Genomic DNA, 17,793 nt, shown 5'->3' on the forward strand with positions numbered 1-17,793 from the left:
CAGGAGAGGCCAGGTAAAACTATGTAAAAGACTGTGTTTTAAACATCACTACAGGAAAAAACACATAAAATTTAACAATGCTGAGTGCTGACAATAATGCAGCCAAATGGAACTTTTAAACTCTTCTGCTGATAGTCATGATTGGTACAACTTTAGAGAACAGTTTGCTGCCATCAAGTGAAGTATAGATGTATAAGTATCCATCACTACAGCCAGTTTTCTTCCCTAGGCATGTATTCTGAAGGGTCTCCCCCACAACCTGTGTACAAGTATCTTGACAACAGTATGGTTTGTAGAAGTGAACAGTTGGAGGCAACCTTAATGTCCATTAACTGAAGATAAATATGGTAGTTACATACAATAAAATCTCTGTAATAAATCATATATGCGTGTCTGTCAGAAGCAACTTTAAACAAAAGAAGTTGCAGGATTCCTACAATGCACTGTTTATATGGAGCTTGAAAACATGTGAAACAATTATACATACACACACATAGTAAAAGTAAGAAGCAACACTTAAAAATGATAACTACGGAATTCAGTGAGTGGTCACTTCAGGGGAAAGGTAGAAGTAGGATCAGGGAAGGCTATAAAGAGGATTCGGTGCCATATATCTGAATCATTCCTTTTAGAAATTGAGGGAACTGTGGGAGGATGGTAAGATTTGGCAAAGCCGAGTGTTGGGTCCCGGGTGGTCATTATATTGTTCTCTGTATGTTTAAAATACAATTTCATAAAATTCATTTCTAGCTTTGATTTCATTGTTGATGCATAAATTGAATTTCGTAGATGCAAGTAAACACTATTAGAGTAAAGCAGCACCTTGTTGCCCTGTTTTCACTTTAAGATCGCAATGATATGGAATTAACACCTTGATAGTATCATTTTCTCTTTCTCCAAAAAGCTTGAACACAGCAAAGCAAGTGAAGCAAGCACAAATGAAATTTTATTGCATTTTCTTTTTGTTTGGTTGGTTGGTTTTTATATACCTTTGGTATTTGGATGATATTTGGAAACTTGAAAATGTTGCTTTCTTCTTTACTGTAACCATTTTATTGTTTCAGTGCTAGAATTGTATTATTTTTTTTTTAAGTTTATTTATTCATTTTGAGAGAGAGAGACAGCACAAGTGGGAACGGGGCAGAGAGATTCCCAAGGAGGCGTCACACTGCCAGTGCAGAATCCAACGTGGGGCTCAAACCCCCAAACCGTGAGATCATGACCCGAGCTGAAACCAAGAGTCCGACTCTTAACTGACTGAGCCACCTGGGAACCCCTTAATGCTAGAATTTTAAATACAGTACTAATTCATTCATGTTTTAATCTTAGAGGAGATTTAAGATAATATTTTCATTTTCTCCTACCTAATTATAACAAAATATTATTTGATGTCTAGTGAAATTTTGAAATCCTAACTACGCTTTACCTAGTAATCCTTAGACTAATTGTTTCAGCTGTTTTAGAATACTATGAAGGAGGTGTGTGATTTTAATGTTTCCTTCTGGCACCATCTACATTCTATATTTCTTTCACTGCTATTGTATATGTACTTGTATTTAAATAAATAGTAAGGCCAATACATCAAAAATATTAGAATCCCCTTTTATTTTATTTTTTTTTTTTAATTTTTTTTTCAACGTTTATTTATTTTTGGGACAGAGAGAGACAGAGCACAAACGGGGGAGGGGCAGAGAGAGAGGGAGACACAGAATCGGAAACAGGCTCCAGGCTCTGAGCCATCAGCCCAGAGCCCGACGCGGGGCTCGAACTCCCGGACCGCGAGATCGTGACCTGGCTGAGGTCGGACACTTAACCGACTGTGCCACCCAGGCGCCCCTAGAATCCCCTTTTAAAGTACAACCAGGAAAGTCTTGAAAGGGAAATTTCAAAGTAAGGAAAATGTGGTCATTTCAGCTATGGAAGTATAAAGGAAGAATTATACAAAGAAATATAACACTTTTTTTTTTAAAACCCTGCTGAGCGTCTGGTGGTAGTACTAAATGAATAGAAGCTGGAAGTTGCAGGCCCAAGTACTAAAAAGGACACATTAATCAGAAAAAGAGCTCCAGAAATCTACACATGATGTCCCCTTCTGTTTTGGATGAGTACTAAGATGTATATGTATGTGTAGGATGAAATGCCTGAGTTTAGGCAGAACATCTGGGACAGCTGTGAACCAGACAGTTCCCAAAGTTTACAGGAGGCTGTTTAGGGTTTTGACTTTCAACCAGCAAGAGTGGGGAGTCCATAGCTTCATAGTGGAAATAAACTGTCCTAGAATAAAGGCTAACCTGCATGCTCCTTAACAAAGCTTAAAAACAAGCCTTAAAAGAAAAAAACTGGACCCAAGTGACTTTAATGGCAACAAAGGAAAACAAAAAACTCAGACATTGCACAACATGAAATTCATCATGGCAAAAACTTTTCATCAGTGACTTTTCATCAATCAGAAAGATTTTGTTTTCTCATTTTTTTAATTTGGTAGAAGATAACTGACTATTTAAAGCAAAAATAATGTACTATGGGTTTCAAAACATAGACTGAGGCACATGGGTGGCTCAGTCGAGCATTCAGTTCTTGATTTCAGCTCAGGTCATGATCCCAGGATCGTGGGATCAAGCCCCACATCAGGCTCTGCGCTGAGCATGGAGCCTGCTTAAGATTCTCATTCTTTTTCTGTCTCTCTTTTCCTCCCTCTCCCTCTGCCCCTCTCCCCCCTCTTGCTTTCTTTCTAAAAAAAAAATAAATAATTTTAAAAACATGGAGACATAAAATGTATGGCAGTGATCAAAGACATTAATGAGAAAATGGAAATACATTAAGTTCCTACATGGTACATGAAGCAATTTAATGGTAAATTATGATAAATTAAATATGTACATTGTAAATGCCAGAAGAACAGATTGAAAATTTAAATTAAGCCACAAAATATAGCTAATAAGCTAGTAGTGAAGATAAAATGGAATTTTGAGAAAAAAGAAGATACAAACATAACCAGGTGAACCAATAAAAAACAAATGGTATGATGGTAGACTTAAATTCCAACATTAATAACTATATTAAAAATGAATGGTCTGCACACCCACACAATGGAATATTTTGAGTGCTAAAAAGAAATAAACTATCAAGTTATGAAATGATATGGAGGAATCTTAAATGCATATCACTAAGTGAAAGGAGCTAATCCGCAAAGGCTACCTACTGTGTGATTCCACCTATAGGACGTTTTGAAAAAAGCAAAACCACGGAGACAGTGAAAAGAACAGTGGTCACCGGGGACAAGGGATACAAATGAGTAGAGCACAGAGGATTTTTATGGCAGTGAAAATAAGCTCTTTCACTGAATGCAACTTAAATACCAGAATGCATGGAACAGCTACTTGACATCTCTGAAAAGTAAATAATAGCAGATAAATTGGAGAAGACCAGAATTCAAAGAACCCCGAAGTGGTGGTAAATATATGATTTATTTGCTTCCAGTATCCCCCAGTCTGGACTCCAGACAGCCTGAAACCCAAAAGGAGGGCATTAGCACAGAAAGAACTCCCAACAGAGCCCTCTAACTCTAAGTTAAGGAATGGGGAAAGGGTCTTCTAATTAATGCTCAGAGAGAATGGAGGAAATTCCTTTTTCTTTTCTATTTCTCTCTGTTCTCTCATACACCAACCCCCAGTTAACCCCACAGTAGTAGCAAAAGTAACAGTGGCAGCAATGGGGACCCAAAGACAACTTAAACTGTGGGGAACAGTAGGTAAATGAGTGCATATGGCTGTGCCCCATTAAATTTTATTTACAAAAACAGGAGGCCAGCCTCAAATCCATCTCCAAGTATAGATTGCTTCATTGCAAATTCTTCCAACCCTTATAATAGAAATAATACCAATTCTACACAATGTCTTCCAGAAAGTAGAAGAGAACTGAATTTATGAGGGCCTTGATACCAAAAACTAGATAAAAATTGTACAAGAAAATTAAACTACAGAACAGTGTCTCTCATGAATATAGATGCACAAATTTTGAACAAAATGCAAATTGAATCCAGCAATATATTTAAAAAAAAAAACAAAACAGCACACTATGACCAAGTGGGATTTGGTCCAGGAATACAAGACTGATTTAATAATTTAATATTTTTTTAATACTTTACAATCTTTTAATGCAGTCAACCATGCTAACCATCTAAAGAAGAAAAACCATATGGTCACATCAGTGGATGCAAAAAAAGCATTTGACAAAATTCAGTATCTATTCATGATAAATACTCATACTAGAAATAAAAAGAGAACTTGCTGAACCTGATAAAAGGTGTCCACACAAAGTCCACAGCTAGCATCATACTGACTGGAGCAAGACTGAATATTTTCCCTCTGTTTGGGATAGGGCAAGAATGTTCACTCTCATCACTCCTATTCTCTTATTTTGGAGGTCTTAGCCAGTGCAATAAGGAAGGAAAAAAGAATTAAAAACCCTTGGAAGAGAAGAAATTAAAGTGTCATTATTTACAGATAACATGATTGTATACACAGAAAATTCCAAGGACTCTCCAAAAAAACCTACCAGAATTAGTAAGTGAATTTAGTATGGTAGAAATTGATAGGCTGATTCTAAAATTTGTGTGCAAATCCAAAAGACCTAGAGTAGCCAAGCAATTTTCCAAAAATCATATTGAAATCCTTACACTATGTGATTTCTAAACTTATTAAAAAGTTATATTAAGCCAGACAGTAATGTATTATACTATAGATAGACGTAAACATTGATGTAACAAATAGAGAACCCAGAAATAGACCCACTTTTGTATAGTTAATTATATTTTTCCAAAGAGTCAGTGTAATTCAATGGGAAAATGATAATCTTTTCAGGAAGTGCTTAGAACTAAATATTTGTATAGGAAAAAAAATCTCATTGCTTACCTTCTATAAAAACCAACTCTCTCTCTCTTTCATGGGTCATAAACCTAAATATAAAAGTGTAAAACTGCCAGATTTCTAGAGATAACATAATCTTTGAGACTTGGAGTAGGCAAAAGTTCGCAAAGATGAGATAATGGTAAAACTCATTGAACTGCACATGTAAAATATGCACATTTTACTGTTTGTAAATTATGCCTTACTAAAGTTAATAATTAAACAAAAACCCTCACTGGATTGTCAATATCTCCAGGATAATATCCAAATTCCCTACCATGGCCCTTTACAATCTGACCATTTTTCATCATTTCCAGCCCTACTCTGTTACAGCCCCACATAATAAACACATCATATGCTCCAGCTCATATGGTCTTAGACACATTGCTCATTTTTTAGCTAACTTTCCTTTCTTAGTCCTTGTCTTTGTCTAAGATAGTCTACCTTAGAAAGCTGTTTTGACCTCTTTCACTTGATAAATTTCAATTTTCTCTTTATTGCCCAGCTTAGTTTTGTAAATCTTTACTCACTGTCCTCAGAAAATTAATTGCTGGCTTTGTTCTGCTAGATCATTTCATGCATACATCTGTGTTATCACATCGCAGTGTGCTGTGATAAAGGGTTCTAATAGAAGATGAGTTGTTTGTCTTTCTCCATTTTGATCTGATGTAGTATTTGCCATATTGTAAATATTCTGCAAAATATACAAATAAGTATAGTAATATGCAGTGTCATTGAAATTTAATTTCCTCTAATCACCTTGGTGATATCATGCCAAAGGCATTTACTAACTTTTATTTGGTGGTCCCATTTTGTCAACTCTGATGTTCTTAAAAATTTCATCATACTATTGCCCTTGAATAGACTGGTGTTCAAATTTGCCTTGGCATGACTGAAGAGTTCTCTATAGTTGGGTTTAGTTAAACTAAAAGTAGTTTTTGACTCATTATTCTGCTGTAAAATTATTAGATAAAATTAAATAAAGCCAAGCAGTCGGTTAAGCGTCCGACTTCAGCCAGGTCACGATCTCGCGGTCCGTGAGTTCGAGCCCCGCGTCAGGCTCTGGGCTGATGGCTCAGAGCCTGGAGCCTGTTTCCGATTCTGTGTCTCCCTCTCTCTCTGCCCCTCCCCCGTTCATGCTCTGTCTCTCCCCATCTCAAAAATAAATAAAACATTAAAAAAAATTAAAAAAAAAAAAAAAAAATTAAATAAAGCCAAGAGTCTAATCAGAATGATTTACTATATATGTAAATCTTATCTTAGTGTCCAAAAAGTAATATATTTTTAAAATAAAAACATTATAAATATTCCTATAGAGTTATGCTGCCTAGATTGGGGGCGGGGGAGGGTGGATGTCTTCAGTAATGGTAAATCTCATTCAGTAAATGGTAAATGGCAATGGTAATTCTACCCTTCAGGGTAGCCTTGATATTTAGAAAGCAAGAAAAAGCATTGTGAATAGGGAATTTCTTAGATTAAGAATTGGACATTTGGCCAAAAGCAAAATGGAACATAAAGTAATGAGCCTAATTTGTTTTGTTTTGTTGTGTTTGTTTTTATTTTTTGTTTTTTGTTTTTATTCACAACCTAGATTTAAAAATAATTCAGAAAAAAAATGTTCTCAACATTTGAGCCCTTCCAGCATTCTGGGAGTAACAAACCAGCCTCCCAGAATAAATAGTTTTAACACTTAGCTTTGAATTTTAAATTCACCATGTTTTTCCTCTTTGCTTTAATGTGCAGTTTTATTGTGCATTAAATGTACAATACTTGTACATTTCACTGCCAATGATGGCACTGTTTACTTTTAAAATCCAGATATTTTTCATGTAATTTGGCTTTGAAAACATGACTAAAATCAGTCTATTTATTTTTCTTTCTTTATATGTATCTAGTAAGCTGGATGATAGAAAAATCCATTTATTTTTTTCTTTCATTCTTTACCTCTAAGCTTTAATAGTGATAATAATGATTTTTACGTTTTTCTCCTTTCTGGGGAAATGAAATTTCATTGCTCTAGAAGAAATTAATTTTAAAAAAACACAAGAAGAGAATTGAAATGAAATCAATTTTGTTCCTTACTGAACGCAACACTGCTTTGTGGTTCTAATAGCCGTCTGCCGATGATAAAAACAAGGTGATACAGCTCAGCTTCACAGAGTGTCCTTTCCAGCTCTCACCACAGTATGCACGCTTAACAACATCAGTCATTTTATATCTATTTGACACTGATAAATGACTACGATCTATTCTCGTATTACAGCCACTGTCTTGACACTTTTGTCAGGCCTAAACAATTGAAGGGAGTTCAGCAGTGTGAATTATGTATTTATTACCGTGACCCTTCGTGCTATTTAATTAACTTAAATAAGTGCTGTTTGCACCCTCATTTTGAAATTAAGATTATTAGAGAAATAGTTGTTTTGCTTGTATTTCATTTTAAGACATTAAAATTACCATATCAGCTTATTAAGGCAGTTACTGTTAAGACTTTTTAATTATTCAGATGTTTTGTTTAATATTGATGCTTAAATTTTTTTGTGAAAATGTAACGAAGGTATCCATTACTAGTTTATTTTGACTTGTGCTAGATTTCTGAATTAAATGAAACAGCAGGACATGCAGTAAAAAGAAATAATTGCAGCAATACCTCATATGTATCAACAAAACCACTCACAGGAATGCACAAAGGATTTTTTTGTGTGTGGTGATTAAGCATTTGAAATAATTGAGATAATACCCTTCATCACTGATAATCACTGAAATGCAAAACAAAGCAGGCAGATTCTGGGGGTTGTTTATCTAAATAACAAAAATATTTTTATTGTTTTCACTCATTTTTTATTTGGTTTCTTTTTTTTTTTTTTAACGTTTATTTATTTTTGAAAGATAGAGCATGAGCAGGGGAGGGGCAGAGAGAGAGGAAGACACAGAATCTGAAGCAGGCTCCAGGCTCTGACCTGTCAGCATAGAGCCCGACGCAGGGTTTGAACTCACAAACTGTGAGATCATGACCTGGGCCAAAGTTGGACACTTAACTAACTGAGCCACCCAGGTTCCCCTTTTGTTTGGTTTCTCGTAACACCTAGAGTTGATAAAGATGGCAGGAATGTAAAACTGGAATATACTTTATACCTTTTATGAAGGTATTCCATTTCTGATCATTCTTCCTAAGGAATCAAATCAAAATTCACTTTAAGTATTTGTGATTCAAAGAAGTGAAAGTAATAGTGTTTTAAGTTGCTTTTCTTTCTTTAGAGTATCTTATTTTATAGAATTTTGTTTTTACTTTTATGTAATCAAATCTTCAAACTTTTCCTTTTCGTTTCTGACCGGCTTCTTATTGAAAAAGATTGTATTACTGTATTTACTGTGTACTAAATTGCGATAATGGATCTTTTGGTTTCTCTACTATATTCCATTTATCTATGAGTCACTTTATCCCTAAGTCACCACAGTTGTTAAACAGTTTTATTCTATAATTCACATATAATAAAAATTCACATCTTTATTGTATACCTCGAGTTCTGACAAATGTAGGCACCATTTGTCTAATCAAGATAAAGAGTATTTATGTCAATACAAAAAGTTTCTTCCTTGATCCCCTGTGCGGTTAGTCATCCCAGCTCCAATCCCCAGACCAAGACAACCATTTATCTGCTTTCTGTCACTATGTATTAGTATTATTACTACTACTAAGGTATTAGTATTCTTTTAGAATTTTACAATCAAAGTAGTTCTGCAGAATGTACTCCAGCTTGTTAGCATATTTGAGCTACGTCTGTGTATCAGTAGTTTGTTCCTTTTTATTCTCAAATAGTATTCCTTTATATGGCAGCACCACAGTTTACTTACACATTCACCTGCTACTGGACTTTGGATTGTTTCCAGTTAGGAAACATTATGAATTATGAATGAATGAAGTTCATTATGAATGAAGTTGCTACAAACATTCATGTAAAAGTATTTCTTCATGTGGACAGAAGTTTTCATTTCTTTTGGGTAAATACCTAGAAGTGGAATCATTGGGTCTTAATGGTAAATATATGTTTAACTTTATAAAAAAACTAGCAAATGTTTTCAAAATCACTCATTATTCAGCAGTCCTACCACCATTGTGATTTCAGCTGCTCCCCATCCTTGTTAGCACTTGTAGGAAAGGTCAGTCATTTTAACTGAAGTCATTCTGTTGTCTGTGGAGCAATAGCTGTACTTCTAATTAGCATTTGCCTGGTGGCTGACAATGTTGAGCGTCTTTTCATACGTTTATTGGTCATTTGTATATTTTGTGGGTGTGAGGTTTCTGTGGAAATGTTTTGCTGCATTCTTAATCGGGTGTTTGTCAACTTACTGAATTAAAAGAATCTTTATATATGTGGGTACAAATTCTTTGTCGTATATATGTGTTGCTAATATTTTATCCCAATCCCTGGCATGTCTTGTCATTGTCTTAACATCTTTTGAAGTTTGTACTTTTGTGTCCTAATTAAGAAATCTTTGCTACCCTAAGTCTTTCTTACATGTTTCTTCTAAAACTGTTACAGTTTTGCCTTGTACATTTAGGTCTAGAATGTATCTCCTGGTAATTTTAAGAGTCATAGTTCATCTTTTCCCAAACATATATTAGGTTATTTCATCATCATTTCGTGAAAAGTCTGTCCTCTTCCAATTTAAACACTTGGCTCCTTAGTCAGAAATTAATTGACCATACATATATATGACTATTTTTGAGCTCTGTTTTGTTCCATTGGTTTGTGTCTATCTTTATGGCCGTTAGACACTGTCTTTATAAGATGATATAAGAGCTCCCACTTTGTTGTGTTTTTTTTTTTCAAAATTGTTCTCACTATTCTAGATTCTTTAAATTTCCATATACATTTTAAAATCTAGTTAAGTTCTACACAAAAAACCTTCCAGGATTTTGATTGGAATTGTGTTGAATCTATAGATTACTTTGAGGAGAACTGACATTTTCACAGTATTTTGTCTTTCATCCACAAGCAAAATGTATCCCTCCATTTATAGTTGACTCTTGAACAATGTGGCCAACCCCACTCCCCAGAGTCTCAACTACGGATAGCCTCCTGTTGACCAAAAGCCATTCCAAAAACATAAACAGCCAATTAATACTTTTTTTGTATATGTATTATATACTGTATTCTTACAATAAAGTAAGCTAGATAAAAGAACATGTTAAGAAAATCACAAGAAAATGCATTTACAGTACTGTACTATATTTATTTTTTAAAGATCCACACGTAAGTGGACCTGTGCAGTTCAAACTTGTTTTGTTCAAGGGTCAACTGTAAAGTGATCATCTTTAGCACTATTTTATAGTTTTATGTGACTAAATAGTACACATATGTTACATTTATCTTTAAGTATGATATGCTTTTTTTTGATGCTATTGTAAATGCTCTTGTGGGTTTTTATTTCAGTTTCTAATTCTGCATTGCTAGCATATAGAAATGTGATTTTTTTATATTAACCTTATATCATAAGATTGCTAAACCATCTTACAGTTCTAGTAGCTTTTTTTGCATATTAGGATCTTTTTTTTTTTTAATTTTTTAAAAATGTTTATTTATTTTTGAGAGACAAAGCACAATCGGGGGTGGGGTGGGGGAGGTTGCAGAGAGAGAGAGGGAGACACAGAATCTGAAGCAGGCTCCAGGCTCTGAGCTGTCAGCCCAGAGCCCAATGCAGGGCTCAAACCCTCAAGCCATGAGATGGTGACCTGAGCTGAAGTCGGACGCTCAACCGACTGAGCCACGCAGGCATCCCGCATATTAGGATTTTCTGTAAGATCATGTGTTGTGCAAATAAAGACTGTTTCGCTTCTTTTGTTTTTTCTCCAATCTATATCCTTTTTTTATTCCTCCCCCCGCACCTTAATACCTTCACTAGTATATCCAATAGAATACTGATTAGAGGTGGTCAGAATGATCATCCTTACCGCAGTCCCAGTCTTAGGAAGAAAGCAGTCAGTCCTTCACCATTAAGAATGATATTACCAGGAGTTTCTCATAGATTCCCTTTATCAACTTGAAGAAGATTTCCTTCTATTGCTAGCTTGCTGAAAGTTATTACAAATTAAAGTTGTCAGATGGTTTTTCTATATTTTATGAGACAGTAATATGATTTTTCTCTTTTGTTCAAAGGATGTTTGAATCTTTGTTTATGAGGGATATTTAGCTGTAATGTAATGAATTTATCTTGTTTCAATATCAGGGTAGTGCTGCCTCCCAAGGTGTGTTGAGGAGTATTCCCTCCTTTCTTTTTTGTAAGAATTTATGTAATTTGTTATTATTTTTCCTTAAACATTTGATAGAATTCACCAGTGAAGACCTCTATGCTTGTTTTCTTTGCTTTCTAATGTGAACATTTAAAGCTATGAATTTTTCCTCTAAGCACTATTTGAGCTGTAGGTCACATATTTTTGTATTTTGTGATTCATTATTCAGATTAAATGCTGCCTAATTTTCCTTCTGATTTTTATTTTGATTTATGGAATATTTAGAAGTCTGTTTTAATTCCTAAATGTTTAGGATTATTCAAGTATTTTTATGTTTAAATGTATTAAAATTTGTTTTATGACCCAGCATGTATAGATGTAATCGATCTTGGTTCTGTAGATGTCAGCCAGGTCAAGTTGGTTAATAGGGTGTTAAGTCTTCCATATACTTTCTGGTTTTCTGTATAGTTGTTACTGCAATGTTATTGCAATTATTGGAAAAGGAGAGGTGAAATTTCCAGTGATAATTATGGATTATCACTTTCTTCCTATGGTTCTGTCAGCTCTGCATCATGCATTTTGAAGCTCTGTAATCATACATACATAAAAGTTTCTTATGTCTCAGTTATGAATTGAACACATCATTTTTAAATGTGTCTCTTTATCTCTGGTTATATTTTTTTTCCTGAAGTCATCTTTGTCTAAGATTAATACTTCTATTTAAAACTCTTTATGATTAATGTTTATATAGAATATCTTTCTCCTTCCTTTAGTTTGACCCTGTCTTTCTATTTAAAGTATATTGAACACATTTCCATATAATGTTATTATGTGTGATATATTTAATTCTGTCATTTGTTAATTTGTTTTCTATTTATCCCCTCTGTCATTTATTCCTCTTTTCCTTCTTGAATTTTTATTTTGATTGAATACTCTCTATTATTTCATTTTATCTAAACCCTTGCCTGATTAACTATACGTGTTGGGTTTGTTTTTGCAATTGTTGCTCTAGAGTTCCAGCATGCATCTGTAGCTTACCACAGACTACCATCAAACATTATTACACAATTTCATTTATAGTTTAAGACTCTTTCAGTATGATACTGTCATTTACGCCCTCCAATCCTTTGAGCTATTATTATAAAAATTTCACTTCCCCAAATATTGCTGTACCTGTATTGTAGATCTACCTTGTTAAAAAATTAAACATAAAATTGCCCTAAAAATTAAATGTTAATTTTTTTTTAATAATGAAACATCTCACAACAACAACAAAAAAAGAAGTACCAGGTATACATTATTACTTTTCTGCTAGATTGTATCCCTTGAATTCTCAAACACATATTTTGCCTTTCTTTTATAGGTGAAGCCTTGAAAGGAAAGATCACAGTCCACAAGAATAAGAAAGATCCACGTTCTCTCATTGTGACCCTCACATTGAATAATTCAACTCACACTTATGGTCTCCAGTGAAAAGCCCACAAAAGCACAGCGAACTTGCGGTTTTTATTATGGAGGGTGGGACATGGGTAGGGGGTGGAGAGAGGGGCTTTGTGTGAGCATGTGGATGATCCTTCCCTAATGATTCTCCTCAGTACCAGAAACGCATGGTAGGAATCTAATATAATTCAGCTGAGGGGAACCAACTGATCCTAGTGGGCTGCCTGCATAATCACAGTCTTAGGAGTCTGGTCAGCAAGATTTTACTAGATACAGCCCCTACATTGAGTTGAGCTGCATTGAAGATCATTTACATAGGCCAAAATTTGGAACAGAGATATTCTTTTGTTGTTTTTAATGTTTCTTACTATAAATTTTAAACACTAGTAACTGATTATTTGGATAATGTTTTATTAAACTAGTAACTGTACACAAGCTATTATACATTTTATTGCAGATTTCTGCTCTGAGGAGTAGTTTTTAATTGTATTATTTAAAAGAGTATCAGCAAGTGGAAGGGACCAAAATATGGAAAAGAGCGTCACACAAATCACATTTAAAGGACAGCTTAGTTGATTATCCTCTAGTTCTGAACTTCTCATTTTGTAGCTGCTTTCCTCTTTGCAAACACACAGTTTTCTAGTGCTGCCCAGGAAGTCTAATTTCAGTACATTTATCCTAGGTTTCATGTATGTTTTCAAAGGTTGGGAAGAATAAGTACTTATTTACTAATACATCTTTTTCAAACTAGATTTATGTGCAAAGTAAAACATGTAACTGTTAATATACTTCTGTCACTCTGTACAACTGTGTCACTTACAGCTATTTACACAGTTTGAAGTGCAGAGTAGAAAACATTCAATAGAATGTGTACAATAACCGTTAGCATTATAAAATGATATTTTAACATACTAAAGCCTTTTATACAATCAGAAACATTTAAAACAAGTCTCAAAGGAATCATCCTTAAGAAAACAGGGATTTAAGGACAGCTGGGTCACAGTTTCTTTTCAGTTCAAACCTGGTTCTTTTTCAAAATAAGGCACACACAAGGCAGCATAGCATAGTATTGAGAATCATGAGCTCTGGAGTCAGTGCCTAGGTTCAAGCTTTGGTGCCCGCTCTTACTTGCTGTGTAATCTCAGTCATGTTCCTAACCTCTCTCCCCCACTATAACGTGCCAGTTCATGAGTTAATACATTTCAACTACTTTGATCAGTGCGTGGCACACAGAAGATAGTAAATGCTGGATGGTGGTATCATAACTATGCAGTCAAGGACCCCTTCCGTGGAATATGTGGTGCCTACATTAGATTAGGAACTGTCACTTCAATGCTACCCTTAAGTACATGAATGCATGGGAAGATTTCAGCAAAACTTAATGTTTAATGTAGCAAAAACTATCAAAAAGTTGTCTTTTGTGTTTATTAGAGAATTGGAGTTCTAGCAATGGGAGAATTAACACCTTCAGATGATGTATTTCAGACCGTACATAGTCTCTTAAGTCTTGCTTCTTACATAAGCATGATTTCTGTTTTCACTGGGTTAAACAAGCCAGCTTGTTTTCACCATTTGAATTCAGAACATTACTGGAAATGTGTGGTGCTAATAGTATAGTTCAAAGTACTTCAAATTTTGTCTGGAAAGGCCTCATGTAGAAATTTGAGTGTGTTGGGGTGATGAAAGTAAGGAAGCCCCCATAAGATTTAATGGATGTTTAAAGTAACCAAAAACCATCTTTTTTTTTTTTTTTTTGCTTTGTTTTTCTTTCTTGTAAGTGCATAACCATTTTTCTTTTTTTTTTACTATTTAAAAAAAGTATTTCTTAACACTGAATTTTTTTTTCAAAACTCTTGTTTGTTTTACATGGTATTTTCATCCAGTGGCTCTCTTCAGTTTCTCCCAGTTATAAATAGCCCAACCACAGTTGGTAGATCTCTGTTCTTTTCAGTTTCCATTTTCAGGGTAGAACATTTTAATGCATGTACCTAAACATTTTATGAGAATACGAGAGTCCAAATATTAGCTCTTTGATTGGAATTTCAGCTGTCAAAGTACTTTGAAAAATAAGTACTTCATATTCTTTAACAATGATAAATACAGTGTCCTTTCATGCTGTGGCAGCTGCACATTTATGAATAGCAAACTACTTTGTTGCAAAGATTTTATTTCAGTTAAGAAGATACATTTTTCCTCCTATTTTTCATTGTGAAAATTAACATTGTTATGTTGTAATGTGTGGGGTTCATCCAAATATAATCATCATCTCTATTCAGTGGAACAGTATTTTCTGAACAAGCATTTGGAAGGATCGTTTCAACAAAACAACTCTTGAGGGCATACAGCATTGCACAAAGTGGTCCAAGAAGTAGCCCCAACTGCTAAGAACACACTTTAAAATAAATTAGGGAGCTGTCATTTCACTTTGAAATAATCCCTGTTTGAAGGGAAGGGCAAGTAATTCTGGTCCTACAGAGTTAATTGCTTTCTTACCACTTAATCTGGATTAACCTGATGGTCCACCTGTGTCTTTCAGCATTCTACCTTTCTCACTGTTTAAAATGAAATATCTAAAACGTATTGTGTGAAGTAAAGGACTTGAGATCAGCCCATACCGATCTCACCAATCATACTATCAAGTGAAGGAAGTATGCTAACAGTACTGCTAAGAATATTCAATAGGAGAGATTAAAACAGTATGATACGGATGATACATTACTTAGCTCCTGCCAGCCATGCCAGAAATGATCACTTAGGCTACTGGGCTGTAGCACACACTCAAAACAGCTAGGGATTCAGATTTTTCTGTGGAGAATATCCCCAAAACATATTAAGCATGCAATACTGTCATGGAGTTTGAATCTATGATGAAAGGCAAGGTCAGTGAGATAGCTGAGGTCAAGCATTGCCTGCCGTAGGGTTAGCAAACTATAGCCTGGGGCCAAATCCACCCCCATTGCCCAGTTTGATAAAGTTTTATTGGAGCAGAGATAGCTAATACTGAAGGCAGAATATTTCTTCACAAGATTCATTAATGGCCATGGCAGAGAATATACACCCAATAGAGCACATTACAAAGACTACAGTGTTTACAAACATGGAGCTAAGCAACTAGAGGTACTTCATTTATGAGACTTAGAGGACTAACCAAGACTTACCCTAATTAAAAAAAAAAAAAAAATGTGTGTGTGTGTGTGTATTTACATACTTGAGACTGGTGTCTGGAATTGTAACAGTTGTAATTGTGCAAAGGGAATCCATACACTAAAACTTTATAGCTGATAATCAACTTTATTTAGAAAGTTTTAATAAGACCAGAAAAGGGTACAGAAGAACTTTTCAAAGTTAGAGATGGATGAACCCCACCCACAGCTACAAACTGAACTAATAAAGAAGGACTTTTATGAATCTCACTAACCTCTGGGTTTTTAAGAGGGCTCTGGATCCAAAACCAGCTGCCGACATTAGGAGAGACAGTTGGGAAAATTGCTTTATATCAGCACTTTTCAACATGCCTTGGCGTCTTCCTTGCTGGGTTCTCACCGTAGAATGTGGTGTTCCTAGTTCCCATGCACTAGGCCCTGTGGGAAGGTATGTAAAGTCCCTGCCCACCTATCAAATGAGACCATGTTGCCTTGGAGGTACATGTATTTTTAATGATTTTGTGTTTCTTTCCTTGCTATAAAGTTAGGGTGAACTTTTCCAAGCAGAATGATGAATGAGCAAAGTACTTTTAAAGTGTCTTAGCAATTCACTTGTCCTTTCCAATAAAGTTTTGGGTGCAAAAAAAGTGTGTGGGGGGGTGCCTGGGTGGCTCAGTTGGTTAAGCGTCCGACTTCAGCTCAGGTCATGATCTCTCTATTCCTGGGCTTGAGCCCCATGTCGGGCTCTGTGCTGACAGCTTGGAGCTTGGAGCCTGCTTCAGATTCTGTGTCTCCCTCTGTCTGCACCTCCCCTGCTCATACTCTCTCTCTCAAAAATAAATAAAATATTAAAAAAAAAAAAAGCCTACAAAAGAAACGGTTTTCATATATTGCCGCAACACCTTGGCTGATGTGGAATGGTTAGCATTCATTTACCTCTAGAGTGTAGCTAAATATATACAGAAATTGTCTATCATTGAGTTCATGTGGAGTCATGCATTTGGATTTGAAGTGGAAATGTGGTATACCCACGAGTACAGAAAAGTGAAGGAGAGGCAAAGAAATTGCAGCTATGTGAAAGGGAGTGTTTATAATGATGGACTATGGATTTTAAACTGATCCAAGAGGGAGGTGTAAACATGAAGAGGTGAGACTGGAAGAAAACACTCAACCATGTTGATGGTCTAGTCTTAAATTCATGAGCCCTAATCTCAAGTGTCCAGAGTCAGTCCTTATTTCCCTAGTCCATTTGTCTCACACTGTCATCAATGATTATTTTATACCTTCTCTCCTCCAACCTCTAGAGCATCTTCCCTCATTCTTTCAGCTGAGGTCCTTATTTCCTATTTTACTGAGAAAATAGAACCAATCTGAGAACTTCCACAGGTTTCCATAGCACACCCCCTAGCCAACATTTACCTGTGCCCAGATACTGCCTTCCCGCTAAGTGAACTTCTACTACTTCTAGCCAAAGCCAGCTTCTCCCTGTGTCCCACATCCCACTCTCTCAGTAGTTAATTGTTTCAGCATGTCTTCTCTGTGTCATATTTCCTTCCCTGACTCTTATTAACCTACAAATAGGCTATTTCACCTATGGTTTAAAAAAAAAAAAATTAACTCCACTTCTCCCTTCTGCTATTGCCACATTTCTAATTTTCCTTTTACATTGAGTCCACTCAAAGTTGTCCATGGGGTGCCTGGGTGGCTCAGTCAGTTAAGCATCCAACTTCGGCTCAGGTCATGATCTCACAGTTCATGAAACTGGGTCCTGCATCAGGCTCTGTGCTGACAGCTCAGAACCTGGAGCCAGCTTCAGATTTTGTGCCTCCCTCTCTCTCTGCCCCTTCCCTGCTCACACTCTGTCTCTCTCAAAAAATAAACATTTTTTTTTAAAATGCTTTTAGTTAAAAAAAAAAAAAAAAGATTTGCCCATGTTCACTGTCAGCGTTGCCTCTCTTCCCATTATTTTTTAAAACTGTATTGGGGTATAATTTATATACAATAAAATGCACCCAAATTAAGTGTACAGTATGATGACTTTTGACAAATTTATGCATGTACTCATCAC

The 17,793-nt window shown here is 35.4% G+C and overlaps 1 protein-coding gene across 1 annotated transcript in view; it reads left to right on the top strand.

Moving 5' to 3' along the window:
* The window catches only part of PRMT3 (protein arginine methyltransferase 3), a 147,589-nt gene extending 130,965 nt beyond the window's left edge, over positions 1 to 16,624 (top strand). Inside the window, exon 16 of the mRNA XM_045484777.1 lies at positions 12,506 to 16,624. Within this exon, the coding sequence (XP_045340733.1) occupies positions 12,506 to 12,615 (110 nt within the window). The 3' untranslated portion in view covers positions 12,616 to 16,624. The remainder of the gene's footprint in view (positions 1 to 12,505) is intronic.
* The last annotated feature ends 1,169 nt before the right edge of the window (positions 16,625 to 17,793 follow it).

Source organism: Leopardus geoffroyi, chromosome D1 (genome assembly GCF_018350155.1).
Source record: "Leopardus geoffroyi isolate Oge1 chromosome D1, O.geoffroyi_Oge1_pat1.0, whole genome shotgun sequence".
In the NCBI taxonomy this organism is placed as follows: domain Eukaryota; kingdom Metazoa; phylum Chordata; class Mammalia; order Carnivora; family Felidae; genus Leopardus; species Leopardus geoffroyi.